The sequence below is a fragment of the Orcinus orca genome, chromosome 3 (genome assembly GCF_937001465.1).
Source record: "Orcinus orca chromosome 3, mOrcOrc1.1, whole genome shotgun sequence".
Classification (NCBI taxonomy): Eukaryota; Metazoa; Chordata; class Mammalia; order Artiodactyla; family Delphinidae; genus Orcinus; species Orcinus orca.
Genome location: NC_064561.1, coordinates 16,436,899 through 16,461,790, shown reverse-complemented (window position 1 = coordinate 16,461,790; position 24,892 = coordinate 16,436,899). Strand labels below are relative to the sequence as shown.

Sequence of the window (24,892 nt, the reverse complement as noted above, 5' to 3'; positions counted from 1 at the left end):
TTCCCTGTGCTATATGGTAGGATCTTGTTTATCCATTATATATATAATAGTCTGCAACAGATGACAACAGATGATCTTATATGTAGAAAATGTAAAGGTTCCACAAAAGAATTGTTAGAATACACAAATTCAGCAAAGTAGCAGGATAAAAAATCAACACAAAAACAGTTGTGTTTTTATCCTCTAACAATGAACAAGCCAAAACAGAAATACAGAAAAGGATTTCATTTACGATAGCATCAAAAAGAATAAAATACTTAGGAATTAACTCAAAGGAGGTAAAAGATTTGTACACTGAAAACTACAAACACTGCAGAAAGTAAAGAAGACATAGGTAAATGGAAAAACATCAGGTATTTACAGACTGTAAGATTTAATACTCATAAGATGGCAATACTACCTAAAGTGATCTAGAGATTAAATGCAAGCCCTATCAAAATTCCAATGCCGTTTTTTTTGCAGAAATAGTAAAACTCATCTTAAAATTTATATGGAATCTCAAGGGACCCTGAAAAGCCAAAATAATCTTGAAAAAGAAGAACAAATTTGGAGTACTCATACTTCCTGATTTCAAAACTTATACAAAGTTACAATAATCGAAGCATTGTGGTACTGGCATAAAGATGAACATATAGATCAATAGAATAGAATAGGAAGTCTAGAAATAAACCTTCACATATATGGGCAAATGAATTTTGCCCATAAAAAGGTGCCAAGACTATTCAATGGGGAAAAGACAGTCTTTTCAACAAATAGTGCTGGGAAAGCTGGATATCCACTTGCAAAAAAAATGAAGCTGGACCCTTTACATAACACCATACACAAAAATTAACTCAAAATGAATACATGACTTAAATGTAAGATCTAAAACTATAAAATTCTTAGACGAAAACATAGGGTAAAAGCTTCATGACCTAGGATTTAGCAATGATTTCTGGGATAGGATACCAAAAGCACAGGAAACAAAGGAAAAAAATAGACAAATAATTGGATTTCATCAAAATTAAAAGCTTCTGGGGGAATTCCCTGGCAGTCCAGTGGTTAGGACTCAGCACTCTCACTGCCAGGGCCAGGGTTTTATCCCTGGTCAGGGAACTAAGATCCTGCAAGCCAAGCAGTGTGGCCAAAAAAAAAAGAAAAATTAAAAATAAATAAAAGCTTTGGTACATCAAAGAACACTATCAGCAGAATAAAAAGGCAACCTACAGAACAGGAAAAAATATTTTCTAATTATGTATCTGATAAAGGGTTAATATCCAGAATATATAAATAATTCCTACAACTCAACAATAAGAAAACAAACAATCCAATTCAAAAATAAGCAAAGAACTTGAATAGACATATCTCTATAGAAGACATACCAATGGCCAATAAGCACATGAAAAGATGTTCAACATGTCAGGAAATAAAAATTCAAACCACAATATTCCACTTCACGTCTGTTAATATGGCTAATATATATGTGTGTGTGTATATTTTATATACATGTGTGTATGTGTGAGTGTATACACACAGAAAATAACAAATGTTGGCAAGGATGTGGAGAAACTGGAACCCTTGTGCACTGCTGTTGGGAATGTAAAATAATATAGCCACAGTGGACAACAGTATGGCAGTTCTTCAAAAAGTTAAGCAGAGAATTACCATGGGATTCAGTAATTCCATTCCTACAGATATACCCAAAAGAATTGAAAGCAAAGACTCAAAGAGATATTTGTATACCCATGCTCATAATAGCATTATTCACGGTAGCCAAAAGGTGGAAACAACCCAAATGTCCATTGACAGATGAATGGATAAACAAGAAGTAGTATATACATATAATGGATTATTATTCAGCTTTACAGAGAAATGGAATTGTGATAGATGCTACAACATGCATGAACCTTGAAGACATCATGCAGTGTGAAATAAGCCAGACACAAAATGACAAGTGTTATATGATTCCAATTCTGAGGATTCTAGAACAGTCAAATACAGAGACAGAAAGTAGAATAGTCATTACCAGAGGCTGGGGAGAAAAGCAGATGGAGAATTATTATTTAATGGGTAGAGAGTTTCAGTAAGGGATTATAAAAAACTTCTCCAGATGGATAATGATAATGGTTACAACACTGTGAATGTACTTAATGGCATCAAAGTGTATACTTACAAATAGTTAAAATGGTAAATTTTACATTATTTTTATTTTACCACAATAAAAAAAAATAATTTGGGGACAATAAAATGTTTTGTCGAGAATTTGGGTAAACTGGAACCTACATACATAGCTGGTGGGAATGTAAAATAGTAAATACAACTGCTCTGGGAAACAGGTTGGTAGTTACTTAAAAAGTTAAACATAGCCTAAACATATGACTCAGTAATTTCATCCTAAGTATACACCCATGAGAAATGAAACATATGTCAAAATAAAAACTTTTACACAAATGGTCATAGCAGCATTATTTGTAATAACCAAAAATGGAAACTCAAATGTCCATCAACAGATGAATGGATAAACAAAAGGTGATATATCCATACAATGGAATATTAGTCATCCATAAAAAGGAATGAGGTACTGATACATATTACAACATGAATGAATCTTGAAAATATGCTAAGTAAAAGAAGCCAGATAGAAAGAGCTACATATTATATGATTCCACTTACATGAAATGTCCAGAATAGTCAAATCCACAAAGACAGAAAGTAGATTAGGAATTCCCAGGGGTTAGGAGGATGCAGGAATGTGGAGTGATTGCTAATTGGTACAGGATTTCTTTCTGGGGTAATGAAAATGTTCTAAAATTAGTGGCAATAGTTGAAGATCTTTGTGAACATACTTAAAACCATTAAATTGTACACTTTAAAAGCATGAATTTTATAGTATATGAATTATACCTCAACACAGTTGTTTAAAAGAGAGAGAGAGAAAAAGCAACAATTCCCAGCATCATAGCCCTGTATGCTCCTGATCCTCACTTCCCCAGGTAAAAGGCTCTGTGATGAGCAATGGTAGACTGAAAAAAAAATGCCAGAGAAAGGAAGAACTCTAGCAAAGAGCCTGAAGAAGAGCTGAAGTGACCACCAGAAAGATTAATCCCACTTTGAACTGAAAAATATGAAACAAATAACCAAGAAGATCGGAACAGGAGCACAGGAAACATAAAGTACAGCTTAATTTAAATTCCCAGCTCACAACACTAGAAAAACTAAGTAAATGGAAAGAAAGCCATGGAAGAAAAAAGTAAGGATAAAAACAGGAATTAATAATGAAGAGAACAGATATCTCTATTCAAATCTATGAAAACCTATATGAAACAGATAATTCTCTAGAGAAATGCAGTTTACCAAAACTGACCCCATTACAATTAGAAAGCTGGGACAGACCAATTATCATTGAAAAAATTAAGTTATTAAAGAGCAATCCTATAAAAAAGCACTGGAGAATTCTACCAAATCTTGAAGGACCAGGTAGTCCCAAGGCTCTATAAATTATGCCAGTGCATTTAAAAGAAAGGAAAAGTTCCTAGTTCCTTTTATGAAGGAAATATAATATGAAAACAAACCAGATAATAATACAAAGAAAGAAAACTACATAACAGTATCAGTTATCAATATCAGTGCAAACATTCTAAGAAAATTATTTTTAGCAAACAGATTCCAACACTGCATTATTCCAGGAATGCAAGCAAAGTTGCTTCAATATTAGTATATCCATTAATATCATATAGTTTCCTCTTCTACCTTGTGGGCTATGACCAGAAATCATCCCCTACTCACTATAAATTCCTCAATATGGCACTCAAATTACAATTTTTGTTTTACTAATCTCCTTTAAACACAGTTTTTTAATCTTTTTGAACAATGTCAAATACTCTTAGTTGATATACACACATCTTTTAAACTCATATTAGAAATTGTATTATAGAATAGTTGGGTTGTGGGGAGGTTTCAGGACCAATCCAAGCAGGGAAACAGGTAGGCATTATTGAGGTAGTGTATGGAAGTGTCAAAATATAAGATGAAGCCAAAAGTTGTGAGCTAGGAAAAGCCAGTATGTGCCTCAAGCAAGAGGCAATAATGAATTGCATGCAATACTGAAAAGTCAAGGGTCAGTAATATGGACAGCCAAGGACAGAAGGAGGTAAAGGAGGGCTAACATGATAATAGTAAAAAACTGAATTCAACTAAAATTTTATTAAGGCCATAATTCAATGATTTCAGCTAGAATATTTATATGGTTCACTGAACTATAAAAGATAGCACAGGGTTTCCCTGGTGGTGCAGTGGTTGAGAGTCCGCCTGCTGATGCAGCGGACACGGGTTCGTGCCCCAGTCCAGGAAGATCCCGCATGCTGTGGAGCGGCTGGGCCCGTGAGCCATGGCCGTTGAGCCTGCATGTCCGGAGCCTGTGCTCCACAACGGGAGAGGCCACAACAGTGAGAAGCCCGTGTACCGCAAAAAAAAAAAAAAAAAAAAAGATAGCACAGTTTTAGTTTACAAAAAGTCAGATTTCAATAGGTAAGTTTTAAAGTAATGTTGGAACTAAAATGGAAAATAAAATATCCTGTAAATAAATCTCTGGCTCTGTTTTCTAAAGGAGCTCTAAACAATATCATCCCACCAGTACATGTGTGTTACAGTCTTCAAGATTTTGATCTCTAACACTAAAATGAGTGAGGACTCCTTAGAAGGATGGCTATTTCCTTTATGGCCTATGAGAGGTACAAAATATGTGTGAGATTTCTTTGTATGGGCTCTGGAAGGTGGTACACAGTGAGTGTGGGACATACTGATATTAGTAGAAAGCAAGGATGCTAACAAAATTTATAAGGTTAGTAAGATACACATTAAATTCATTAGCATGTTTGCCTATCGTGGTGTGGGGTGAGATAGGGAATAGGGAAGAGAATGGAGTAGAAATATAAGAATGAAAAAATGGGCCTTGTAGACATGAGTGTAAAAAATGTGCTACTAAACAGAGTGTGGCTAACTCAATCCTCTGCCCTTGAGATTCAAAAACATATATACACAAATATATACGTGTGTGAGTGTGTGTGTGTAAGGGCTGTGTCAAGGGACATAGGACCTGCTTTAAAAGAGTTCCTGATGACTAAGTCGACAAGCTGTATCAAAAATACTACATCATAAAAAGCCATGAGTTCATAATGATAATAGAAAGAAAAAAATATAATTCTTAATTTTAAAAAAAGAACTATAACTAGATTAATATTTTTGAGAAAATTATTATTCAGTTTTAAATATGTTATCAAGATTGACAGATGACTACCCACACATAAAGACTTGTATATTCATCAATAAAAAGTTTGAAGGAAAAAAAAAAGCTTCAAAAATCTAAAAGGAATAGTGTCAAGGACGCTCACTTTATATGCCAAATTATAAAGGTGTAGACTATTACAAAGCATTAAAAAACCATATCAAGACGTTCCATTCAGATAAGAGGCCCTATCAGTCGGCTTGGATGAAAAAAGGTCATGATCTGCAAGATAGGATGACAATCTTGTAAGCCTAGCTACAAGGTGCTGTATCAGTTCTACTCATCCCAACTACACCATCAAGTGCTAACACCAGAGTCCTAAATTCATGCAAAGAAGAGCCTTGGACCATGGCCCTGAAGCAAAGAAGAGCCTTGGACCATGGACCTCCTAAGTGTTCTTTATGACCAGCTTAGGGTTTTCTTCCTTTTATTTTGGTTTTAGCAAGGCCTACAAATCTATCTCCTGAAATGCAGATCAAACATTGGTCTATCTTAGACCAAGCCTGAGCTACCTCATGAACAAGTCAGAAGTTTATAGATACCAAAATGATCTTGCTTATCTCTCCTCTGCCAGGGGGCAGAAAGTCTAACAAATGACAAACAGTTGTCATCTGTGCATGGTTACCACCCTGACTAGTTTCTGTCATTAGGTCTAGATTCTCTCTCCTTGGCTCTTAAGACTCTGAGATTCTATCTTCAACCTTCTTCTTTCCCTAGTTGATTTTATCCACTCTAAATCCTGCTGCATGAATGACTATCCCAACTTTCCTCAAAATACTTTAAGTGGTATGTCTAACTGCCTACTAGCATTTCCATTTTAGTATTTTTCTTATACTTCACATTCAGTCTGTCCAAATCTGAACCTGGCACATGCTTTTTCAAACCTTTTTACTATTTTCCCTAGTTCAGAATGACATCATAACCTTACAGTTGCTCTGCCATAAGTTCTTAATCCCATCTCAAAACTTTCTGCCCCCTCCCTGCATTCCAAGCCTAGTCATCAAATGCTCTTAATTAAATTCCATCACTGAAATGTCTCTAACAGCCATCCCTAAAGTATGCCTAGGTTGAGGGTCTCATTACCCTATAATGGTTACTGCTGACTCTCACTATGTTCCTTTGATCCCAGTTTCCTACCCATCCAGTATTATTTTCCACTGTTTTTATCCTTAGAGAACTCATCTTGTGTATTAGTTTCCTATGGCTGCTGTAACAGAGTATCACAAACTTGGTGGCTTAAAACAACGCATTTTATTCTCTTACTGTCTAGAGGTCAAAAGTCTGAAATCAGTTTCACTGGGCTGAAACCAAGGTGTTACTAAAGCTCAAGGGGAGAATCCACTCCCTTTCTTTTTCCAACCACTAGAGCTGCGTTCTTTGGCTCATGGTCTCTTCCTCCACCTTGAAAGCCAACAGCATAGCATCTTATTTCTCTTTGCTTCCATCATTATACTATCTCTGCTTTCTTGTCAAATTTCCTTCTGCCTCTCTCATAAAAAGTCAACTGTGATTACACTTGGGCACCCCTAGATAATCCAGGATAACTTCACCATCTCAAAATCCCTAATTCAATCATATTAAGGTAACTTAAGGCGATATTAAGGTAACATCACAGGGACTTCCCTGGTGGCGCAGTCATTAAGAATCCACCTGCCAATGCAGGGGACACGGGTTCGAGCCCTGGTCCGGGAAGATCCCAAATGCCGTGGAGCAACTAAGCCCGTGCACCGCAACTAGTGAGCCTGTGCTCTGGAGCCCGTGAGCCACAACTACTGAGGCCCAACGCTCCTGGAGCCCATGCTCCGCTACAAGAGAAACCACCGCAATGAGAAACCCATGCACCCCATCGAAGAGTAGCCCCTGCTCACCACGACTAGAGAAAGCCTTCGTGCAGCAAAGAAGACCCAACACAGCCAAAAATAAATAAATTTAAAAAACAAAACAAAACAAAAGGTAACATCACAGGGTCCCAGGTTATCTTTAGGGGCCATTATTCAGCCTATCACATTCTGTTATTTAAAAGACACTGATTACTCTTTATTTTATTCATTCAACAAATATTTACTGTGTTGCTACAATGTGCCAGACTCTATTCTAGGCACTGGTGCTCTGTAAGACACCAGAGATCTAGTAATGAAAAGAAATAATTCGTTTCCTCCAGGAGCCTAATTTAACATTAGAAATGAATAATTCAACATGCAGTCACAACACAGTGTGATCATTTCTACAACAAAAACAAAAGATAGAAACAGAAGCAAATGTGAGCTTTGAATAGTATCCAAACTATCCTAAGATAGTGGAGGATGTAGGCAGGAAAGAGGTACAGGCAGTGGTTACAGTTTTCTAGGATTTTAGGGGATTGGCAGTTTGCTAGTGAAAATTTAAAAATTGAATCTTCCCTTTTGCCAAAAGGGAAAGATATGTGCCGCTACCCCTGCCCTTTTTCTTAGAATATTCTTTGAGAAAATTTGTATTTGTAAATCCTTCCTCTATGCCTTTGATATGTATGTAAACTTGTAAAGCCTCTGTGAGCATTACAAACCAGGAATGTTTTTCTTGAGAGCCTGGGAGCCATCTCTTTGAAATGTAAACATCAAGAAAGATAGTGATCCTATCTCCCTGTCATTGTGGAAGTTTACCTAGTGCCGAACTCCAAACTGTTACCACCTGCTCATCATAACCAGTTTTCTTTTCACTAGCACAGATAGCCCAACTGCCAGGTGAATTTAGGATAAATATGAAAGAATGTATAGCTAACTGTGTTGTCAGTCCCCTTAAATGAGGACAAATTACAATTAACTTCGAGAACATGTATATAATTGCTCAGCTACATTACAAAAACAGAAAGAAGGCTTCCCTGGTGGCGCAGTGGTTGAGAGTCTGCCTGCCGATGCGGGGGGCACGGGTTCGTGCCCCGGTCCGGGAGGATCTCACGTGCCGCGGAGCGGCTGGGCCCATGAGCCATGGCCGCTGAGCCTGTGCGTCCGGAGCCTGCGCTCTGCAATGGGAGAGGCCACAACAGTGAGAGGCCCGCGCACTGCAAAAAAAAAAAAAAAAAACAAAAACCAGAAAGAAACCCCACCCTTTTTAATCTCATCAGCAGGTTACCTATGATGCATGTGGAAATCTGGTTTAACGTTTATTCAATAGTAACTGTTTTCTGTCTTTTGGAGAGGTTTTTCTGAGTTGGCAGGAGATAAAAAAAAAACTTTCCCCAATACTACATGAAGGAATACGGGTGAGGGTTGAAGGCAGAATCAATATTTTTTTTTACCCCAAATGGCTTTTTGGCCTTATTTCCTGAAGTATTTCCCTGATTTATCCAATAATCAGTCAGATTCAATGTCATATCTCAATAAAAATGTGACTTTAATTGGCACTCTCACAGGGCTTTCTTGAGAACCAGAGGATTGAAAGACTTAAAATTGGTATGCTGGGAATTACACATAACAGTATAATTATAGATGGGTGCACATTTTGTGAACATCCTGTGTCTTACTGAAAAAAGGAATGCTGGTCTAGACAACTTGTTTTTCGTAACTCCAATTTTTAAAACTTTTTATTATGGAAAAATTTCAATATATACAAAAATAGAATTGTACAATGCAACAACAACCACCAACACTTCATATATAAGCTCTTACTCCTCCTCCAACAGACTGGCTAAAGCAAATCCTAAACATCATATCATTTCATCTAATAATGTTTCCAAATGCATTTCTCAAGGATAAGGTCTTAAAAAAAAAACAAAAAAAGCAAAACATCTCACAGCCAATGAACTTAACACTACTCACTAGTAGCATCTTATATACATGGAAGTGTTTGAAATTCCCTAATTGCTTCATAAATTTTTTCAATTAGGAAACAATCAAGGTTCACCCACTGTATTTGGTTGGTATGACTCTTAAATCTCTTAGTCACTATGTTATAAATGTAATCTGCTGAAGTGAAGGTCATTTGGCCTCCCAGAAAAATATCTTAACCTGATAAAGAGCATCTGCAGCAACCTAGAGCTAACAGTATACTTGATGGTGAAAGGTTAAATGCTTTATACTTAAGATTGGGAACAAGGCAAGAACGTCTGTTCTCACCACTCTTAATCAGTATAGTACTGAAAGTCTACTTAGTACAATATGGTAAGAAAAGGAAATAAAAATCATACAAATCAGAAAGGAAGAAATGAAACTATCCCTATCTTGAGATGATAGTACATTAAAAAAATCCCTAGGAATCTACAGAACATTTCCTAGAACTATTAGGAGTTTAGGAAGGTCACAGGATATAAGGATAAACATACAAAAATCAATATTATTTCCATATACTATGGACATGTGGACACTGAAATATTTATAATACCATTTATAATTACTCAAAAAATACTTAGATGTAAATGTAACAAAATATGTACAGGACTTGTATTCTGCGAACTACAAAACACTGATGAAAGAAATTAAGTAAGAGCTAAATAGGGAATTCCCTGGTGGTCCAGTGGTTAGGACTCAGCCCTTTCACTGCTGAGGGCCTGAGGGCCCAGGTTCAATCCCTGGTCGGGGAACTAAGATCCCATAAGCTGCACATTGTGGCCAAAAACAAAAACAAAAAAGAGCTAAATACATGGTAAGATACACCATATTGATGGATTGGAAGATTCAGCATAGTAAAGATCTGTCTCCAAGTTTACTTGGTTTACTGCAATATCTCAGCAAGATTTTTTCTTAGATATAAATAAGATTATTCTAAAATTTATATGGAAAAGCAAAGAAACTAGAATAGTTAAAGCAACTTTGAAAAAGAATAAAGAAATAATCAACCCATCCAATATTAAAGCCTATATATAGCTACAGTAATCAACACTGTGTGATGTGGGTGGAGGGATAAACACACAGATCAGTGAAACAGAACACCTAGAAACAGACTCACAAATGGGCTCAACAGCTTTTTGACAAAGGTGTAAAAGAACTGAGTGGAGGAAGATAGCTTATTCAACAAATAATGCTGGGACAACTGACTGTCCATAAGCAAAAAAAAAAGAATCTTGACCGAATCCTACATCTAATACAAAAATTAGATGCAAAAGAATCACAGAAATAAATGTACAGTGTAAAACTACAGCATTTTTAGAAAAAACACAGAAGAAAATCTATAAGATCTGAGGATAGGCAAAGAGTTCTTAGACTTGACAACGAAAGGACAATCCATAAAAGGAAACACTGATGAACCAGACCTCTCAAAATTAAAACTTTTGTTCCTCAGAGACACAATTAAGAGGATGAAAGGAAACTAAAGACTAGGAAAAAATATTTGCAAACCACATATCCATCAAATGACTACCATCTAGAATATATAAAAAACTCTCAAATCTCAACAGCAAAAAACCAAACAATTAGAAAATGGACAAAAGACACGAACAGACATTTCATCAAAGAAGATATACAGATGGCAAAAAAGCACATGGAAATAACATCATTAGAACTTAGGAAGATGCAAATTAAAATCACAGTGTATATCACCACATACCTATCAGAATGGCTAAAATAAAATTATTGACAACACAAAATGTTGGCAAGGATGCACAGAAACTGAATCACTCATATGCTGCTGCGTTGCTGGTGGAATGTAAATTGGTACAGCCTCTCTGGAACACAATTTAGCTGTGTCTTTCAAACTAAACATGCAACTACAACATGACCCAGTAATTGCACTCCTCCACATTTATCACAGAGAAATAAAAACTTACTTTTGCACAAAAACCTGTACACAAATGTTTACAGCAATGTTACTTGTAATTGTCAGAAACTGGAGACAACCCATATGTCCTTCAACAGTGAATGGTTATGTAACTGTGGTATATGTGTTTTACAAAAAACTATTCAGCAATCAAAAGGAATGAAATATTGATAAGTAACAAGGAAACACTGACAAGGAACTACTTGAATAAATTTCCAGAGAATTATGCTGAGTGAAAAGAAAAACAGTCCTAAAAGGTTGCATACTGTATGACTCCATTTAAATAACATTCCTGAAATGACAAAATTATAGAAATGGACTAGTGGTTACAAAGGGTTAAGAATAAGAGGAGGTGAGGAACAGGGACAAGGAACAAGATGAAAGTGGGTGTCTAAAAATGAGTAACAGGAAGGATCCTTATGGTGACAGAAGGAATTCTTCCATATCTTTGCTGTATCAACATCAATATCTTGTTTGCAGTCTTGAACTATAGTTTTGGAACTGGGTAAAGGACCAATGGGATCTCTCTGTACTACTTCTTATGTGAATCTAAAATTATCTTAAAATCAAAAAAAATTTTTTAAAGTAAAATTCCCTCTAAAGTAAAAAATCAAATTGGTATCATTCCTCCAAATCTGATCTCCTACTACCACTATCTCAGTGAATTATATCATTATCCATCCCTGAACAAGTCACAAACCAAGCAACCATCCTTGACAACTCAATCTCCTTTATCTTCCATATCCAATTCATCGTTAAGTCCTGCTGCATTTATCTCCTAAATGTCTCTGAAACTGGTTCTCTTCTTTCTGTGTCCATCACCACTAACCCAGCCAAGTCATTCATGCATTCATTAGCTGGAAGCCAACTCTGACCGAGCACTATTTTAGGTACTGGAGAAATGGGTACAAATGAAACAGACAACCCAGCACAAGAGAGTTTATAATTCAGAGGAAGAGCAGATTATAAATAAGTATGTACTATTTTGCAGTGATAAGTACTCTGAGCGAAAATAACACATGGTGAGGGCATAAAGACTGTGGAAGAATGCTGGAGAGGGTGTGGAGAAAATGGAACCCTCTTACACTGTTGCTGGGAATGTAAATTGGTGCAGTCACAATGGAAAACAGTATGGAGGTTCCTCAAAAACTAAAAATAGAGTTGCCATATGATCCAGTAATCCCACTCCTGGGCATATATCCAGAAAAAACTATAATTTGAAAACATACATGCACCCCTAGTGCCCACTCTTGCCACTATTATTCAACGTAGTTTTGGAACTCCTAGACACGGCAATTAGAGAAGAAAAAGAAATAAAAGGAATCCAAATTGGAAAAGAAAAAGTAAAACTGTCACTATTTGCAGATGACATGATACTATACATAGAAAATCCTAAAGATGCCACCAGCAAACAGCTAGAGCTAATCAATAGATTTAGTAAAGCTGCAGTATACAAAATTAATACACAAATCTCTTGCATTCCTATACACTAACAATGAAAGATCAGAAATAGAAATTAAGGAAACAATTACATTTAGCATTGCAACAGAAAGAATAAAATACCGAGAAATAAACCTACCTAAGGAGACAAAAGACCTATATGCAGAAAACTATAAGATACTGATGAAAGAAATCAAAGACTACACAAACAGATGGAGAGATATACCATGTTCTTGGATTGGAAGAATCAACATTGTGAAAATGACTATACTACCCAAAGCAATCTACAGATTCAGTGCAATCCCTATCAAATTACCAATGGCATTTTTCACAGAATTAGAACCAAAAATTTTACAATTTGTATGGAAACACGAAAGACCCCGAATAGCTAAAGTGATCTTGAGAAAGAAAAAGGGAGCTGGAGGAATCAGGCTCCCTGATTTCAGACTATACTACAAAGCTACAGTAATCAAGACAGTATGGTACTGGCACAAAAAAAGAAATATACATCAATGGAACAGGATAGAAAACCCAGAGATAAACCCCCACACATACGGTCACCTAATCTATGACAAAGGAAGCAACAATATACAATGGAGAAAAGACAGCCTCTTCAATAATTGGTGCTAGGAAAACTGGACAGCTACACGTAAAAGAAGAAAATTAGAATACTCCCTAACACCATACACAAAAATAAACTCAAAATGGATTAAAGACCTAAATGTAAGGCCAGACACTATAAAATTCCTTGAGGAAAACATAGGCAGAACACTCTTTGATATAAGTCATAGCAAGATCTTTTTTAACCCACCTCCTAGAGTTATGAAAAGAAAAACAAAAGTAAAAAATGGGACCTAATTAAACTTAAAAGCTTTTGACAGCAAAGGAAACCATAACAAAACGAAAACCCTCAGAATGGGAGAAAATATTTGCAAATGAAGCAACTGACAAAGGATTAATCTCCAAAATATACAAACAGCTCATGCAGTTCAATATCAAAAAAAAAATTAAAAAATGGGCGGAAGACCTAAATAGACATTTCTCCAAAGAAGACATGTAGATGGCCAAAAAACACATGATAAGATGCTCAACATCACTAATTATTAGAGAAATGCAAATCAAAACTACAATAAGGGGCTTCCCTGGTGGCGCAGTGGTTGAGAGTCCGCCTTCCGATGCAGGGGACATGGGTTCGTGCCCCGGTCTGGGAAGATCCCACATGCTGCGGAGCGGCTAGGCCCGTGAGCCATGGCCGCTGAGTCTGCGCATCCAGAGCCTGTGCTCCGCAATGGGAGAGGCCACAACAGTGAGAGGGCCGCGTACCGCAAAAAAAAAAAAAAACTACAATGAGGTATCACCTCATACTGGTCAGAATGGCCCATCATCAAAAAAATCTAGAAACAATAAATGCTGGAGAGGGTGTGGACAACAGGGAACCCTCTTGCACTGTTGGTGGGAATGTAAATTGATGCAGCCACTATGGAGAACAGTATGGAGGTTCCTTAAAAAACTAAAAATAGAACTACTATATGACCCAGCAATCCCGCTGCTGTGCATATACCCAGAGAAAACCATAATTCAAAAAGACACAGGCACTCCAATGTTCACTGCAGCACTATTTACAATAGCCAGCACACGGAAGCAACATAAATGTCCATCAACAGAGGAATGGATATAGAAGATATGGTACATATATACAATGGAATATTACTCAGCCATAAACAGGAGTGAAATTGGGTCATTTATAGAGACTTAGATGTACGTAGGGACTGTCATACAGAGTGAAATAAGCCAGAAAGAGAAAAACAAATATCGTATATTAACACATATATATGGAATCTAGAAAGATGGTATAGATGATCTTATTTGCAAAGCAAAAATAGAGACACAGACGTAGAGAAGAAACATATGGATACCGAGGGGGAAGGGAGAGTGGGATGAATTGGGAGATTGGGATTGACATATATACACTATTGAGACTATGTATAAAATAGATAACTAATGAGAACCTACTGTATAGCACAGGGAACTCTACTCAATGCTCTGTCGTGACCTAAATTGGAAGGAATCCAAAAGAGAGGGGATATATGTATACGTACAGCTGATTCACTCTGTTATACAGTAGAAACTAACACAACATTGTAAAGCAACTATACTCCAATAAAAATTTAAAAAAAAAGTAGACAGCTAGCCCTCCCCTCCACAAAAAAAGGAGTCAAGCCACTGAACTGTAAAGGAAATGAACAAAATTAAAACTATAAGTGAAATGGAGATTACACCACTAAAATTCATGTCCACATTTATTTTTTAGCTCTCTGAGAATGGAGACCTTCTTATAACATTTAAGTCTGTTGCTTGGATTTTACATATTTAACTTGCATGCATGTTTTAAAGAATGCATTAAGTATAAAAATGTTGTGTTTCCTTTGTCAAAAAAAAAAAAAAAAAAGAAAGAGGCGATACATGCACCCCTATGTTCACAGCAGCACTACTTACAATAGCCAAGACAAGGAAACAACCTAAATGTCCATCAACAGATGAATGGATAAAGAAGATGTGGTATATATACACAATGGACTACTACTCAGCCATAAAAATGAATGAAATAATGCCATTTGCAGCAACACGAATGGATCTAGAGATACTAAGTAAGCCAGAAAGAGAAAGACAAATACCATATGATATCACTTACATGTGGAATCTGAAATATGACGCAAATGAACTTATCTATGAAACAGAAACAGATTTGCAGATATAGAGAACAGACTTGTGGTTGTCAAGGGGGAAGGGGGTGGGGGAGGGTTAAATTAGGAGTTTGGGATTAGCAGATGCAAACTATTATATATAGAATGGATAAACAACAAGGTCCTACTGTATATAGTACAGGGGACTATAATCAATATCCTGTGATAAACCATAATGGAAAAGAATATGAAAAAGAATACATATATGTATAACTGAATCACTTTGCTGTACAGCAGAAATTAACATAACATTGTAAATCAAATATACTTCAATAAAATTTAAAAAAAAAAGAATGTGGAGGACAGAGGGCCATGTTCAGATGTGCTGTGTCTAATAGACAAAGTGCCATCTGAACAGAAACCTGTGCAACTCAAGGAAGTCAGTCATGTGGGCTTGTGGCTCAGGAAGAATGGTCCAGGAGAGGAAAAAACAAGTGCAGAGGCCCTGAGGTGGCCTGTCTGAAGAACTACAAGGAGACCCGGGGATTAGAGTTCTTGAATGAAGGGCAGAGAGGAAGGAGGTGAAGGTGAAAAGGTAGCCAAGACCAGACCACGAAGGCCACACTAGGGGCTTTGGATTGTGTTCTATGTGATAAAAGCTACTAAAGGTTTTGAGCATGGGAGTGAGATAACCTGATCTACCTTTTAAAAAGACCATTCTGGCAGCTACAAGGACAACAGATGTTGGTGGCAGGGGATGAGAATAAGACTAAATCAAACATATTAAACAGGACTACAGAGCATTTGGGCTCAACTTTCACCTTGTAAATTAACTCTTTAAAACCACTGCATGTTATGTTAAAACCACTGCTGCTCTAACCCCTACAGCACCTTTCTGCAAATTAAAAAAATTTGCAGATGCAGCCTCATCAAATCTTGGTGGGTGGAAGGCAGCCCACAAGGGACCCCTCAGCCAACGACCCTGCCAGGTTCAGTCTGCCCTGAATTCTAGCATAAATATAACAAAGAACGAGAAAAAGACAAACACTTTTTCATTGGAGGTAATTTACCTAATCATCCCTGAATTTTTAAATTTTTGATTTTAAGAATATTTTCACATTGGGTGTCAATCAAACTCATGAGACGTTCAAGTTGATTTAATCACATTAACCATATTATATATATATGTATATATGTATGTATGTATACATATATATATATACATATAAAATATTCCAGAAAAACGATTAGACTTTGGGTTCATTTCTTTTCTCATTTTTTTTTTTTTTTTTTTTGTGGTATGCAGGCCTCTCACTGTTGTGGCCTCTCCCGTTGTGGAGCACAGGCTGCCGACGTACAGGCTCCCGACGCTCAGGCTCAGCGGCCATGGCTCACGGGCCCAGCCGCTATGCGGCATGTGGGATCTTCCCGGACCAGGGCACGAACCCGTGTCCCCTGCATCGGCAGGCAGACTCTCAACCACTGCGCCACCAGGGAAGCCCTGGGTTCATTTCTTAAGGAAGAGACTCAGATGAGTCTCTTTGAGCCATTTCCTCCCATTTCTCAATATAATACATACAGAGCCAGGGGCGACACAGTTTGTTTTTTCTGTTCGTTTTATTTTTCCTAGTTGTAAATAGTTTTGATGTGAAAATAATATTTTAAAAGCACATTTGGAGGCAATTAGAGGTTCTAGGAGTCCTATCCTGGAAGCATAAGCTTTTCCGTCACCGGCTGTTCAAAGGGTCGGTTTTTGGTTCTGGTCTAGAGTTAATGATCAAGGTGCTTCCAAGAACATCCAGGTCCTTCACCTGAGCTCACAGGGAAGTGAGCTCCCCTTGGAAGGGAAACTGTTCCAAGGGCACTTTAGTCCAGGTAGATGGGAGATTCGCCAGGGTTGCAGGAGAGACACAACCACAGGCCAGCACTCCCAGGACGCTCCATCTGACTGTCACCTTTGACCAAAGAGAGGAGGTTCATCCCATCCAGAGAAACGCACACACTTATTGGCTCTGATGTCCTTACTTCCTCCAGACACCCAGAGTTTTCCTTCAGGGACAGCTTCCCAAACCTGAGAAGGACTTGACATCACCACTAGGTGTCTTCAGGGTCTCTCTGGACAGCTTTCGACTCCAGTCATACTTTCTATTCAGTTTAATCCAACTAACACTTCACTCAGGAAGGGGGACTCCTCATGGATCAGAGGCTCCCGAGGTGAATGGAAAGTGAACAATTCTTCCTTCTCTTCCTTTGATCTTCCAAGCCATACTCAGTCCACACCTGACGCCCCTCCTAAACTCTCCACTGGTTCCCTGCTGCCTGCGTTCTCTGTTTACTTTGTGGTGGTCTCCAGCAGTTCCCACAAAATTAGAATATTTCTCCCAAATGACAGTTAAAAGATATAAGGAGAGATAAGTGTGGTTCCCACATCAAAAGATCTCACCTTATATGGGAAAGGATGAGCTCTACTAAAGGTGTGGGCGCTTTAGGGATCGAGACAGCCTGTCCCACAGCCCTTCTGCTGGGCCCCCACTGTGAGGGGTCATCACTGACTTGTCTGGACCCGACAGCAACCTCAGACAAGTCCTACCACGTCTATGCCAGGTGGCTCCACATTGGTTGCAGGCTGATCCTTGCAGAATATAAACCTGGGCCCGTGGCCAGGGTACTTCAACTCCTCAGAGGCTGTGCCTGGCTCTCAGGTCCCGGCCCCCTCTCCCCGCTCCCGTCTCTACATGACGGCTTCCTTTGTCTGGACTCTCGGACATGCTCTTCCTGTGCCTGAACGCTTCTCACAACGTGGGATCCGGCCCTTCCTCGGGAAGCCTTGCCCACAGCACCCCTCCTGTTCCACGTTCTCACAGCACCTGTGGCTCTTCTCCCGAGGTCCTCACCGGAGTCTGTCATTCCACAGCCCTGTGTGCGCTTAGCCTCCCCCTCCACTGAGCTCCGCCAGGGCAGGACCTGCGTCCTTCTGTCCAAGGTTGCACTGCTGTTTATCACGGGACAGGAAAGCAGTGGGCGAGGGTTAGAACCTGGCTCCCCCAGAGCCTTGGCCTCCCCAATTCAACAGCTCTCAGTCCTCAACTTCCATGACAGCCGAATCTGCCAGTTTTCTCCTCTGGTGACTTCTTCTCAGGCTCAGCCACAGATTCTTCCTTCTTAACTCACCTCATAAACATTGAGGTTTCCTGGGACTCTGTCCTCTCCTCCGTTCCCTCGTCTGCTCAGCTCAAGGTTTCAAATGCTGCCTTCTCACTGACGGCTCCCTGACCTCCCTGTTGAGTTCCAACCCTGTATACCTTCTACAGCTGTCCACTGGCGACCTCTACCCATATTTCACTCACATCTCAAATGAAACCCATGCCACACCGAACTCATCCTGAACCCTTAACAAAGGGACCTCTCCTTCTTCCTTTTTTTAAAAAAAATGTTATATTTATTTATTTATTTATTTTTGGCTGCATTGGGTCTTTGTTGCCGCGCACGGGCTTTCTCTAGCTGTGTCAAGTCGGGGCTACTCTTTGTTGCAGTGCGCAGGCTTCTCATTGTGGTGGCTTCTCTTGTTGTGAAGCTTGGGCTCTAGGCACGCCGGCTTCAGTAACTGTGACGCGCAGGCTCAGTAGTTGTGGCGCACAGGCTTAGCTGTTCTGTGGGATGTGGGATCTTCCCAGACCAGGGATCAAACCCATGTCCCCTGCATTGCCAGGCAGATTCTTAACCAGTGCGCCACCAGGGAAGTCTCTCTCTCCTCTTTCCTGAACCCACTGCACGTGCCTTCCTGCAGGTAACATCTTGCCTGCATTACACAATAATCTCCAGACGGTTCCCACCTCTAGTTTTTCCTCACTTCAAATCTAAGACCAACAGTGTTTCCAAAGTGACCATTCTTATTAAATTGAAATTGCATAATAAGGACTTTATGAATATATTCTCTGTGAAAATTTTAATAACATTACATGTAAATAAAATCCCCTTTCATCAATACTCATTCTCGATCCTAATCCAAATGTAACTAGTTACCACCTTAGGTGTCCTGCGACCTTTCTCTCAGCACTTACATGCATATTATGCATATAGACAAACAACCACGTAATTTTCTTTACACATAAATGGCGACATGTCATAATCATGCACTGTAACTAGCTTTAGTCCTTCACGTGCCTTGGAGCTCCACCCACACCAGTGCTTCTTGTTTCTGGCTGTGGTGCTGTGTGCCAGTGTAGGGACCCACCTCAGCTTCTTTAGCTATGCCTTTACTGAAGGACATTTAAAGTGTTTCAGACTCTGACCATTTTTTCTAAAATATCATGGACCATGTAATTCTTCTGCTTAAAATCCTTGAATTATTTCCAGTCACCCACGGACAGTTCCCATCTCTAAGAACTGTACCAAAGCACTTCAGAGTGTGGCCCCCACCTGGCTTTCTGATCTCATTTCCTTCCTCATCTCTTTCTTTTCCCACAACCCTGGGCTTCAGTCAGAACGAATTATCTGCAGTTCCTTAAATGGACTAAGTTTGCTCAGTGAATACATGAAAATGCAGCCCTCCTCTGAAACAAGAGGAAAGAATAAAGATCCTGAGAGATTTACCTGTGAAGTGATTATCAGACATGACGCAGAAGTTTGTGACCCTTCTCCAAAACTTCTTGAGGACTGGGAACTTGGAGAAATTTCCCTGACCAACATCTCCAAGTTGCACATGCATTCATTTACCAGACTGCTGCGTGCAGAGATTCCCCACCCACTCACCTACAGAGGAGCCTCCAGGGCTTTCTTTCTCTACCTTCCAGGGATCTTCTCCTTGCTGCAACAGGGAGATCACCTCAGGTTTGGAAAATAGGAGTCCTGCTCATAGAAAAAAAAACAAAAAAATAAAAACAACAACAAACTTGGTTTTGACACGAAGAGGTATCTGAGATCTGAGCGGAAACTTACAGGATGATATAAAGAGCTCCTTAGGGTGCTCAAGTTCTGCCCCCATGATGTGAGGGCTGTGTTAGGGAAAAAGCAAGGGACTTGTAAAACATAACAATGTAATAATTAGTTGCATGTTAGGAAAATACAATAAACATGTACCCTTGAAATAGGGTACCATTAGCTTTCTATAAAAGAGGAAATATAGGAGATGTACAGACTAAATTCATATTTATAAACAGGTATCTATGGAGAAGATACCAGGTAGACTGTTTAAAATGAGAACACACTATCTGGTTCCCTTTCAAATATGGATTATACAGTGTTCATCTAGCTGGAAAAGTGAACGGGAAAGGCAAGTGGTGGGTCAAAGAAGAGGGATGAAAGATGCTCTCTGCTTAGAGATGAGCAGACACATCATAGAACAATCATAGTGGGAAATGCCTGAACTATGAGGGAATTTCTAATGTGCAGCTCTGTAGACTGGCCCATCCGTGGGGCATGAGGCATCCATGCCTATTAGCAGGAAAAAGTTTTTCAGATTTATTTGTGGAGATCCAATTTGTACAGTGCTAAGGCAAAACTCAGCTAAAGTTTTGATGATCCATGGCTTTTATCCAGGGAATCAGATGCTGAGTTATCCCAATTTCTAAACAGAGGAAATTTCCTTACCCAATGACACCAAGTTGCTATAGTTCTCCAGCATCACATCTTGGTACAAGTTTCTCTGTGAAGGAGCCAGCTTTCTCCACTCATCCCGCGTAAAGAGCACAGCCACATCTTCAAACGTCACTGACAGCTGTAGAGACAAGCATCCCAGCTCACCCAAGACCACCCATCACACAGGGTGAAGAGGGCGGCAGTGGGAAGTAGACAGGCTACCATGAAATGCTTCTATATTATTCTAGGTTCTTAAGGTTTCAAGTCACTGGTTTAATGAACACTTGACCTGTGACAAATACATACTGAGTACCATGAAGTATGAACCAGGCCCTGTGTTAACCACACAGAGATGTGTGGAGGTATTAAGACCATTAGTGGGAGTGTTAATTAGAATAATCTTTCTAATAGCAATTGGGTAATACATATTAAGAGCTTTAAAATGTGCATACTTTTTAACTCTCCAATTACTATATTTGTTTGATAACGAACAGTGCAAAAAAATGCACACAAAAGGACATTTATTATGGTGTTAGTTAACAGCAGAGAAACAGAAACACCTACAACCTAAATAATCACTGACAGAGGCTTGGTTAAATAATTTAAGGCACTATCTGTGTGCTCTCTGCAGCCTGAGGACAGTAATAATGGAAATTAAAACAGCTATCATTAACTGAATGCTTTCTTCAGGACAAGTACTATTCTTAGAGCTTTATATTAATCTTTAGTGTAAATCTTTATTTTACCTTCACAACAACGCTAGGAAGAAGGTACTATTATTGTCCTCATTTTACACAAGAGAAGTCACAGAGAGGATAAGAAATTTGTCTAAAGTCACACAATTGGTCAGTGGTAGTGCTGGGATTCCAATTCCAGGTGGATGTCTAAGGCTCCATTCTTAACCACTCTGTAAAACTGCCTCTCAAAACCTACCAAATAGTTAATAAATAAATGAAATAATCCATACAATGTACTTAAAACCATACATGGCTCATATTAAAGCTTCAGATCTTACCTATTATCATGTCAATATAAAGTACTATGAATCATTAAAATTGATGGTGTAAGTCAGTATTTTTGACTTAAAAAGGCGTTCATAATAATGTTAAGTATAAAAAGCAAGTTACATATCAGTATGTATAGTTTGGTTCCATTTTTGAAAAAAAATTATATATGTACATAGCAAGTGATGCTGAGAGATGCAGAACAAATGGCTGACAGCGATCATCTCCAGATGGTGGGATTAAGGGTGATTTTACTTTTTTTTTGCATATACGGAAAAAATATATAGACAAATACATGTACATACACACATCTATGCACATATGTACATTTACAAGCATATATACATATACCCATATATATATATGTGCATGTTTTATTCTCTATAAAGTTTTTTGCCATGATCATGCAATATTTTTATAGTAAGAAAAGGCATTAAATTATTGGCACATTGGGAGGAATATAAGAAATGATCTCTGCTCTCAAAGAACTTACAATCTAACTGGCAGACAAGAAAAGTGCATGAATTTGAACACTAAAAGGAAAATGTGTAGCTGGATAGGACCATACACCATATCTGCTAATCCTCATTTTAGAGACAAGGAACACAAGATCCAGGACAGTCAAGATTCCAGGTCACATACTTTATTAATGGCAGAGACAGGATGATAACTAAAGTTTTCTTCCAACACAGCACTTGGTATACTCTCTCTCTTATCTTAAACATCCTATTACTGAGTTTTACACACAATTCCACACAGCAGGTGAGGTTAGGGAGAAATGTCACACAGGACTCACACACAGGGACAGAGAAAATTCTGGGCAAGAGAGCAGCTTGGCTCTGTTGGAATGGAATGTGAAAGCCTTAGAAAAAAGCAGTCCAAATATGCAAAGGCAGGTCCTAGCCATAGCCTCAGAAGATCAACCACCATGACATTTCGTGGGTCCAAATGATATACAACATCGCACTGCAGAGAGCTCTGGTAACACAGGGGCTGGGCCTGCCATGTGTTCTGAGAGATGCACCAGAGGAATGGCTGGACAATAACCAGCATGAACTCAGAGGCCAGACATACCTGGGTTTGATTTCAGGTCACTTGACTTCTTTAAGCCTCAGTTTCCTCATGTGTAAAATGGGGGTAATAACTGCTGCGCTGTTATGAGAGTGAGAACAAAGGTAAAGCCCTCGGGATATTCCCCCAGCAACATTAACTATTATTGTTAGATGAAAATGAGTACAGAATGAACAGTATTTTCTGGTTCCTAAAAACACTGTACAGTTAATTTTTATCTATCAACAGTAATAGTATCATGTACTAGAATAATATTGTTCAGCTACCACAACCACCACATATTCAACATCAACTATGTGCCCGGCCCTTACTGAAACACTTGCCATGCTGCAATTCCTCTCATCTACCCTATGAGGTACGCATGGTTGTTATTCCCATTCTACAGGTGAGGAAACTGAGGCACAGAGAGATGCAATTGCCTAAGGCCCATAAATGGTAACAGAAGATACGGGTTCAAACTTGGCTGTCTGGCTTGAGAGCCCCACTTCTAACTGTACACCCTGTATACCTTGCTTCTCCACTACTGATATCCCACAGCACCCTCCCTGCCACTTCCTGAGGAGTCTTCTCTCAGCTCTTAAAGTCAAGAGACCTCTCCATCTGTGTCCCCACCAAAATGGCTATCCTTTGTTCACACACCGCCTCACCTGGATGGGGTCCCACCCTCATTCCCACAGAATAAAGATGACAATGGCAGGTCAAGATCAGTTTTCAAGAGAGTGATAGAAGCAAGGCACATGATCCAGAAAGTTAAGAGGGAGAAAAAACTAAAAACTCTGGACTGGGAAAAGCCTGGGTAAGGTATCATGAAGATTCTCGGGGTGGAAAGAAAAAGAAAAGCATCCTGGCCAAGGGTAGGGAGGGGGACATGACTGAGCAAAGGAGGCAGGCCAGAAAGGAACTCTGCCAAGTGCGCATGTTTATTTGTTCTGACCCCAAGTGGTATAAGATATGTGGCATCTTACCTGTCTATTCAGTAATCATACAGTGAATTGAGATTAATGAATAAAAGAGTGTCTATCAGAAAAAAAAAAAGAGAGAGACACAACACATGGATTGGGGGGTTGGAGGCAAGCAATCCCTATGCAATCCACCATCTACCAGGATGGACCAACTCTTCAAAGGGAGAAGGACATGGGCTCCAAATCCTGGTGAAGACTGTACTGGGGACAGAACTTCAGTTTGAGGGTTAAAAAACAAACCTATTTGTCCGTAAGACTTGAGATGGTAATGCACTCACCTGAGACCTTGTTTCCCTCTGTTCAGTAGCCATGTCCTCTTTCTGGGCAGTTTCCCCTTAGGATGGGAGAAGTCTCCAGAAGCCAAATCTGAGAGAAGAAAATGGGAGCCAGGAGGAAGGCCCTTCTGCTTTGCACCCCTCAGAATCAGCAGCTCTGAAACCTTTACACCACCTGAGAATGATGCCATGTGCCCTCAGGAAGGAAGTCAGGAGCTAGGAGTAGAGAGGACCAGAGAGAAGGGCTGGGTCCTGGTCCAGGCCCAGCTCTTTCCCTGGCTCAGAGGAAAAGGTCCTAGGACTCCATCAGCAGTAGCAGCAACTCCCTGAGCCTCACCGCGTGCCAGGCACTACCTATCAATACATCATCAAGTCCCACAGCACAGCTGGCACTGTCAGCACCCCATTTTATAGATCAGGACACTGAGGGCAGAGTGGGAGCAACTTGCCCCAGTCCACACAGCCAGGGAGGGTGGCACCAGGATTCCAAGCACCGCAGGCTCCAGAGCACCTGCTCTAACCTCCCTGCGTGCATGTGACAACTTTTCTCCACCTCAAGCCTTCCCACCCAATTCCTCCCCCTCCTATCAAGGAAACAATTTCCAGATTTCTAGAGAAAGCTGCTTCGGAAAGGGAAAACATCAGCTCTCCTATGGCGGGGAGAGGGCTGCTGTCTTGAGGAAAGGGCACAGAAAACCAAAGACCTGGGTTCCAGTCCTGGCTCTGCCACTGGGGGAAGCCGGCGACTCACTTCTCGCGCAAAACAAGCCTGTCACTCGGAAGTGCAGGAGTGATGGTAAGGGGAGGAAATTTCTCACGTTCACTGCCGGCCCGAAACAAATTCAAATGCCGTAAGGCGCTGGGCAGGTAGCGCACTGGGAATGGGTCG

General features: G+C 39.5%; 1 protein-coding gene across 1 annotated transcript in view; it reads right to left on the bottom strand.

Moving 5' to 3' along the window:
- The window catches only part of LOC101270920 (zinc finger protein 354B), a 90,324-nt gene that overhangs the window by 64,954 nt on the left and 478 nt on the right, over positions 1–24,892 (bottom strand). The window contains 3 exon segments of the mRNA XM_033413519.2: positions 19,867–19,962; positions 20,704–20,830; positions 24,007–24,219. Coding sequence (XP_033269410.2) covers positions 19,867–19,962; positions 20,704–20,830; positions 24,007–24,039 — 256 coding nt within the window. The 5' untranslated portion in view covers positions 24,040–24,219.